The sequence below is a fragment of the Aphelocoma coerulescens genome, chromosome 10, assembly GCF_041296385.1.
Source record: "Aphelocoma coerulescens isolate FSJ_1873_10779 chromosome 10, UR_Acoe_1.0, whole genome shotgun sequence".
Lineage (NCBI taxonomy): Eukaryota > Metazoa > Chordata > Aves > Passeriformes > Corvidae > Aphelocoma > Aphelocoma coerulescens.
The window spans coordinates 5,580,614-5,588,563 of record NC_091024.1 but is presented as its reverse complement, the minus strand read 5'-3'; the positions used below and the strand labels follow the sequence as shown (position 1 = coordinate 5,588,563).

The following is a 7,950-nucleotide window of genomic DNA, read 5'->3' as shown; positions in this document are numbered from 1 at the left end:
CTCATCAAACGAGGCCACGACAGGGCAATAATGAAGCTTCCGCATGGACCGTAATTGCTCACTGCTCTCCTGGGGGCGAGCCAGAAAATGGGGAGTGAGGGGGGAGATGGATGGCAGCATCATCCTCCCTCACCTCCTGCTCTGGGAGCATCCATCCCTCCTTATCCCTGGCAGCATCCCTGGAGCACTGACACCCTCCAGGACATGCCTGAAGAGGAGATCTGTCCATGCTGGAGGGATACAGGCAATTCCCATGGAGTGTTGCAGGAGATGTCAGAGGAATAGGGAGGCTCTTGGTGCTCCAAGGGAAAGGAAAAGGTTTTCTGCCTTCCAAGCACAACTTCCCAGCACTGAGTAGTCTTCAAGGCTGAGCAGGTGCTCTCACACACAGTCCATCCCCATCCTTAGCCAGCCGGGATACAGTCTCCCGGAGGTTTTGCTCAGGATGGGGATCTCAGCATGGCAGCAGAGGGGTCCCACAGGAATCCCTGTGCTGGGCCTCTGCTAGGGACCAAGAGGGCTGCAGTGCTCCGAGATGCATCGCAGCAAAGGCCAGGGAGTGACATGGTGCCTGTCTGTTCTGACATCCTCGTGCTGGTGGCCTCAGACTGCTGGCTGGTGACACCTCAGACTGCTGGCTGGTGACACCTCAGCCAGGTGGCACCGGCTGCCCCAGCTGGTCCCTTGCACCAAAGGATGCTGCTGGTGTTTCCAGGTGCTCCATCATGATGAGACTTTCTTTCTCTAAAGGAAATCAGGTTCAGCAATTGGTCAGCTGCCCCAACCTATTTCTGTAGCTTCCCAGCTTCTGTTTGATCTCCTGGATGCTGGTGGGTGCAAACCAGCCCTGCCACAAGCCTGCTCAGAGTGATGGGAGCAGCTCAGGGAGCCCTGGTGAGGCTCCCCAACCACAGCTGGGTGATGAGCAGGCACCAGGCAGCCTGCAGAGCCCAGGATCATTAAGTGATCCCTCATCACCCCTGGAGGCAAAGCTGGGTCCTTGCTGCCTTCTCTGAGTTAACCTATCCCATTCCCACCAATCATCCTCCTTGGCAGGGAGGGAACAGAGAGGCCCAGGAGGACATGGTGCAACCAACACTGCAAAGAGGAGCTCTGGCATCGAGGTAATATGAGACAAAATGATGCGTGTCCAGGCTGGCACGAGGAAATGAAGCAGTTTAGAGTCACAGCAGGAATGTGCTGGCACTGGCAGGGCCCACTGGCAGGCTCCCGAGTGGGCAGGAGGCTTTGTTCGCCTGCAGCACTGCTCTTGGGGAGTTTACCTGGAATTACTGATCCGCATCCATAAACATGATCACGTTAATTGGTTGCTGAGGCTGCAGTCGCTGTCTCCTCTCAGCACTGGGACTTCATCTCCCTTCCCATCCCAAATGTCAAGATGTGCCTGTTCTTCCATCCGCTCAGCACCATGGCCGAGGACAGAGAAGTGGTTGGAGAAGGGAGAGAGGCAGAGGATGGGTGAGTCCACGAGCCTGGAGCCAGTGACAGACACCCACTTCCACCGCCTCCGCTCTGCAAAGCAGCGCCTTGAAAATAATCAGCAGACACCTTCTGGAGGGCACCAGGAGCTCTGCAGGAATCCCTACAGCCTCGGGCAGTGATGACCTGGGGAAAGGCACCTGTCTAGAGAGCAGCTTTTATGGCAGAGCAATGACCAGGTGGCAGAAGAGGGACCAGCTCCCAGCTGAGGACAGAGACACCCAGGCTGCTCAGCCTGAAACCAGGCTGGTGCTCATCTCACTTGGAGCACAGCCAATCACTTCTAGTAAATTATTCATCTGACAAATTTAGCCTGTTATTCTAGTCGTGCTCTTTCCAGAGTTTTACAGATTTCGTTATTATTTCAAATTGTGCAAACACCACAGAAACCTCTCCTGGGCTCTGGCGCGCTCTGCCTTCATCTCAGCTCATCTGCCACATCTGAAACAGGATTTCTACCATCTGGTGCCCAACCCTCCATCCCCAGCACCTTGGGGAGGTGAGTAGAATCCGTGTTCAACACAAGGCTTTTACCAAAGGGAGAACCATCTACTGAGGACCCAGGGGTCAGTGGGATCACAGGAGGCCACAGCAGACTTTCAAAGTTATTTTGACTTATCTTTCAAGGATATTTTGACTTTCTTTCACCCCCATCTTTGCACATGGGGTAGGGGAAAAAAATGATAGCACTGTTCCCTTGCACCCTGGACTATCTGGCTTCCCAAGCCTGGTCACTTTGGAAAGCCAGAAAAAGCTTTTTCCTTCCTCCCCACATGTAATAATTTCTTCTGTCGAGGTTTCTTTGTAATCATGAGGGTACAGCTAAAACCTTGCATTCTAAAAGAGAATGCAAACTACATCCTGGGAAGAAAGGAAGGAAGATGGATGGGTTTGTTGTGGACAAGCCAAGAGTGATCAGCCCCATGAGTGGAACAGCAATGTGTCCAGGGAGAAGCTCTCAGCCAGGCACTTGAATCTCTCATCATAATGCAGGGTGTGAGGGAGAAGAGCAGCCAGTGACACCACCTTCTTATCCACCCAGAGCTGGAGCAGAAATGCAAGCCCATGTCCCTCACAGCAAGGCTCGAGTTTGCTCCCACTTGTGTGGTGATGGTCAGCTCACACCTCATTTAGGGGGAGAAAAACAGAGTGAAGAGGCCCAGGAATACCAAATGAACCATCCCTGAGACCTGTAATGCACAGTTTTACCAAAAATACCAGAAAAGAGTATAAATTTCTACATAGAGACCTGACAGGACTCCCTAGCAAGATATTGTGAGACACTTGAATGACTCTCATTAAAGGGAGATTAATTAGCTGAACAGCAGGGATGGAAGCAATAGATGCAGAACACAGAGCAACTGATTTAAGGAAGAGGCGTACTGACCAAAAGAAAAACAGAACAGAAATATGAAAAGATAAATCGCAGGGTAATCTAAACCCTTCCTTTCTGACCAGGCTAGGGAAGCTAATGAGTGGTGGAAAGGGAGAACAGTGGAGTGCAAAAGCACTTGTCCTGCATCCCTGTGAGCCCCATCGGTAGCAGGGAGAGGGAATGCTCCCAGCAAGGCCCAGAGGGATGAGGATGGACACGGTGCCTGGTTCCCTGTGGAAGACTAGTGATTTTGTTGTTGTATGGCTCATCCCACCACAACAAGTCACAGTCTGCCCTAGGGCACACGGCCTCTGCAGCGATGCTGAATGCATAGGGATAAGCTGCTGGCTGGGGCTGCCTGAGGCTCTTCTCCTCTTCTGACCACCTCGGACATTGCTTTTGTGAGCCTTAAGAGTGAAGCAACGAGAGGCCGGTCTGAAACTCCCCCTTCAACCATGCCCCAGCCGGAGCTGCCCCCCACAACCCTGGGGAGCACCCTAGGACAGCCTGGAGAATGCAAACCCCAAGCTGCCGTGCTTCAGCCCACCCCACTTGCAGGACAAAGGGATGCCCACAGGGTCAGCAAACACACAGGAAAACTGCAGCACACCAATGCCAGGCTGCGCTGCAGGGCGTGGAGCTGGGCACCACAGCGTGCATCCCACCCCAAACCCACCACCACGGAGGATCCCTTTCCACCAGGGGCAGAGGTAGGACGGGCTTGAAGCCCTGAGCATCGCCCATTCTGGGCTGGAAGCTCCAGACGTGGAGCTCCGGAATTCCCATAAAAACCCCCCAACACCGCTGCCCTCGGGGGCGGTCGAAGCCCCGCCCATATGCAAATTAACAGTCGGTATCAGCCAATGGGGAAGCAGGGGGGCGTGGTCACGGTGGGACTTGCCCGGGCATGTGCGCGCGGCCGCTTCCGGGCCGGACACGTGTGAGCCGCGCCGGGAGCGGTCAGCAGCGGGGACAGCGGGGCTACCGCGGGGCTACCGCGGGGCTACCGCGGGCCGGGGGTGGCCACAGGGGCCGCCAGGGGTCGGCAGGGGCCTGGGGATGGGTAACGGTGCGGGCAGGGGGCTGGGGCCTGGAGCGAGCTAGAGAGGGCCCGGCTAATGGGCAGACAGGGCCCTAGGGGGTACGTAATGGGGGGAACACAGGGGGTAGTGGGGTGGGCGGGGGCCTGCGGATCGGCGAGGGGGTGGTCAGCGCCGTGGGACCGGGAATGGGGCGGTGTGGGACCGGGCAATGAGGGTGCAAAGGTGTGGGGATGGGGTGTGACAGTGTGTCCGTGTCCCCTTTCCCCCCCCCCCCCCTCCTTGCCCTGCCTGTGTCACCCCGCGGGGGCGGGTTGCCGTGGGGTACGTGCGACCTTTTTTGACAGGGGAGCATGGGGTCCGCATGGCGCTCATGCCCCCCTGTGCACGCTCCAGCAGGAATGCCACCAGGCAAAGGGCAGATGACCCCGCTGCTGCCCGCCCCGAAGGTCTCCGCGCCCACCCTGCAGGGCACCCATGGCCCCACCGCGGGGGGCTGCGCTCAGGCCCCGAAGGGTCCCAGCTCGCCGCAGGGTCGCAGCAAGAAGAAGAGCCGTAAGCACCAGCGGTTCATGGAGCGCCGGGCGCTGCTGGAGCAGAAGGGGCTGCTGAGCCCCCGTGGGCGCCTGGGCAGTCAGAGCCCCGAGGCGGGGCTGGAGGCACTCACCAAGGCAAATGGCACCACGGCACCGCGCTGTGACAAGGTCCCCAAGCCCAAACGGATCGTATCTGCATCCCCGTCTCCATCTGCCTCTCCGGACAGCATAGCCAGGCACCACTCCGTGCTGCTGTCGCAGGGGAATGGCAGCTCCAAGAGGGTGCGGATGTCCTCCCTAGTCCTGCGCCCGGGCAAGTACGTGGCCATCGACTGTGAGATGGTGGGCACCGGTCCTCAGGGCAGGCTGAGTGAGCTGGCACGTTGTTCTGTGGTGAACTACGAGGGGGATGTCATCTATGACAAATATGTCCAGCCCGAGCTCCCCATCGTGGACTACCGGACGCGCTGGAGTGGCATCACCAAGCAGCACATGAAGAATGCAATTCCCTTCAAGACTGCCCAGGCAGAGGTGAGGAAATAAAAAGAGATTAAAAAAATATTCCAGAAAGCCTTTGTGTTTTCTGTCAGACACAAATTGGGATTATTTGTGGCCTTTGCTGGGCTGCTCTGAGGCAGACACAAAACAGGATAGGGAGCTTCTGAAGCTGTGCAGTGGGTTGATTTGCTTGCTTGTTATTCTTTCTGGGAACGTAAAAATGAGAAGTCAAGGAGCTGAATTTAATACAGAATGGCTTATTTTATACCTAATTGGTGTTTCTTCTGCTGTGGTGTCTGTCTAACCCTCTCTGACTCTTTCAGATCCTGAAGATCTTGAAAGACAAGATTGTGGTAGGACACGCCATCCACAATGACTTCCAAGCCCTGAAGTACTTCCACCCGAAAGACAGGACTCGAGACACCAGCCAGATCCCTGCCCTGAAGAAGAGGGCAGGGTTGCCCGTCAGAGCCAATGTCTCCCTCAAGAACTTGGCCAGGCACCTGCTCCATAAAAAGATCCAGGTAAGCAGCAGGAACCCTGAGATGGGAAACAACCCTGGGTTAGCTATGAACCTCTGTGGTCAGCCTGGTCCTCCCACCTCCATGTGTGTTCTCTGTGAGGTGGAGATGAACCTTGTTCACCCAGTGCTCCTAGCTATAAATAAGCTGGAAGAGCCCAGGACCTCCCAAGCTGACCATTAAGCATCTCAGTAAAATCACAGGGACAGGATCTGTGCCCTCCAGAAGGTGTTGAAGAGATACCTGTATGGCCTTGGCTACATCAAACCTTTGCTGTCTCCAAAACCCACAGCACTTGTGTCCTTCCAAGCAAGCAAACAACGTGACCTGTGGGATTTTTGCTGCCCCTTTTATCTAACGAGGCTTTTCCCCCTTTTCTCAGGTTGGCTGCAGAGGACACTCATCAGTGGAGGACGCTCAGACAGCCATGGAGCTGTACAGACTGGTGGAGGTGCAGTGGGAGAAGGAGCTGGCCCACAGCCTGCCCCCTCGGCCCCCCAGCCCTGTCACAGACCCCACTGCAGACAGCAGCCAGTACCTGGATGACCAGTACTGGCCCACAGACCTGATGGCAAGCGGCCTGTGATGGGGGACAGCGTCTCCTCCACGTGTTTTGGGCCATCCTGGTGCCTTCAGCTGTTAAAGGTGGAGGTGACTGCTGACCTCCTTCCCTGGGGCTTGTGCCCAGTACCCAGCCCTGCTCAGGGATGGAGACATGGTGACACCTGGACACCAGCAATCTCCCAAAAATGCTGTCTGCAGCCTCGAGCTGTTGCACAGAAATCAGGGCTGTGACTGTGCTGTGTTCATCTGCCACTTGGGGATGAGCAGCGTCCAGTGTCAGCCTGGAAGAGCCCCCGTGGGCATGTAATGGGGGCTACCAACACCCTCCATGCCTTCTGTGGGGTTGTCCTCCTCCCAGACAGCAAGGGGCAAGCTTTCCTGTGGAGGGACTGAGGTGTTTCCCTGATGCCCAAAGGCTGCAAACCATCTGGGAACAGTAAACAACCAGTTTGCTCCCTACTTTCTTTCATAGAATCACAGAATATGCTGAGTTGGAAGGGATCCATCAGGATCATTGAGTCCAACACCTGGCCCTGCGCAGGACACCCAAAGGATCCCACCATGTGCCTGAGAGCTTTGTCCAGACACACCTTGTGCTCAGACAGGCTTGGTGCTGTGATCACTTCCCTGGGGAGCCTGTTCCAGGGCTCAGCTCCAGCTGTGTGCTGAACAGCTTGTCCAGAAGGATACTGTGAGAGACGGTATCAAAAGCTTCGCTTAAAAGTCCAAAAAGATTGCATCACCTGGTGTCCCTTGATGAGTTAGGTGGGTACCCTGTTGTAGAAGGAAATCAGGTTCAATGAGCAGGACTTTGCCCTCATGAAGCCATGCTGGCTATGACCCATCACTGCATTGTCCTGCAGGTGTTCTTCAACAGCTCCCAGAAAAATATTTTCCATGATTTTACCTGTCAGCGAAGTGAGACTGACAGGCTGAAGTTTCCAGGGTCCTTCTTGCCCTTCTTCAAAATCAGGGCAACATTTGCCAACTTTCAGTCAGCTGGGACCTCTCTGGATTCCCAAGACTGCTCAAAAATAGTTGAGCAGCTTTGCAATGACATCAGCAGCTCTTTAAAGATTCTTGGATGAATCCCATCCAAGGATGGGATTAGACCCATCCAGGCCCCATAGATTTATAGGGATCCAACTGCACAATGAAGTTCAAGAGGAAAGTCTGGGTCTAATCAGGGTCCAGCCTGGACAAGAGCATAGAACGCACTTCATTTCAAATAAATGATTCACATAATTGTCCAAATCTGAATTAAATACTGTTCTGGCTAAAACCCTTGTGTATATTCTGCATGATTTGATCTGGCAGTTCTCCAGGAGTGAGAGGGCAGGGATGAGGTTGGCAAACAGCTGCCCAAGCACCGTGCCATGTTCTAGGGCTTAAAACCCACCTGCAACTGGAAAAGGTGCTTTGAGTGGCTGGAGTAAGGAGCTCCTCTGGGGTACAGGCTTGTCCCCTTTGCTCTGGGGACACCCCTGTGAAGGCAGCAGGAGCAGGGGATGGGCTCAGCCAGAGCCCAGAGACTGGGAGCAAGCTCGCTGTGGGAATGTTGGTGAGCTGTGGCATGGGCTGCTGTCATGGTGTGGGAATAAGGTGCTGCTCATCTGCAGTGACTCTGCCTGCAGGTGACATGTAGGTGACCTGTGGCTGCAGAGATATGCCCCAGATGGGGGTGTGAGCACCAGAGAGGGGTTTGGGGCTGGACACAGGGAGTTGCCTGTTTCCCCAGGGAACTGACCAGCCGTGGTTATAGAAAACTGATTTTTTTTTTTTTTTTTTTTTTTTTTTTTTTTTTGCTATGTGCCTCAAGGGCAGCTCTTGGGGGCAGCCCTTTAGCACAGTCCCACTGCCTGGGCTGTGAGATGAGATGGGGCTGGAGGGCTGCCAGCACCCTGGGGGCTTTGGGG

General features: G+C 55.2%; 1 protein-coding gene across 4 annotated transcripts; it reads left to right on the top strand.

Moving 5' to 3' along the window:
- The first annotated feature begins 3,782 nt into the window (after positions 1-3,782).
- AEN (apoptosis enhancing nuclease) lies at positions 3,783-7,367 on the top strand. 4 transcript variants are annotated; one of them, XM_069026050.1, is made up of 4 exons: positions 3,783-3,834; positions 4,312-4,982; positions 5,273-5,473; positions 5,853-7,367. In XM_069026050.1, the coding sequence occupies exons 1-4, from the start codon at positions 3,783-3,785 to the stop codon at positions 6,054-6,056; spliced, it is 1,128 nt and encodes a 375-aa protein (XP_068882151.1). In that variant the 3' UTR covers positions 6,057-7,367. The 4 variants fall into 4 exon arrangements, with proteins under 4 accessions (XP_068882151.1, XP_068882152.1, XP_068882153.1 ...); XM_069026051.1 differs by having other exon boundaries at positions 3,807-3,834; positions 4,315-4,982; XM_069026052.1 differs by lacking the exon at positions 3,783-3,834 and adding an exon at positions 3,950-4,016 and having other exon boundaries at positions 4,315-4,982.
- The last annotated feature ends 583 nt before the right edge of the window (positions 7,368-7,950 follow it).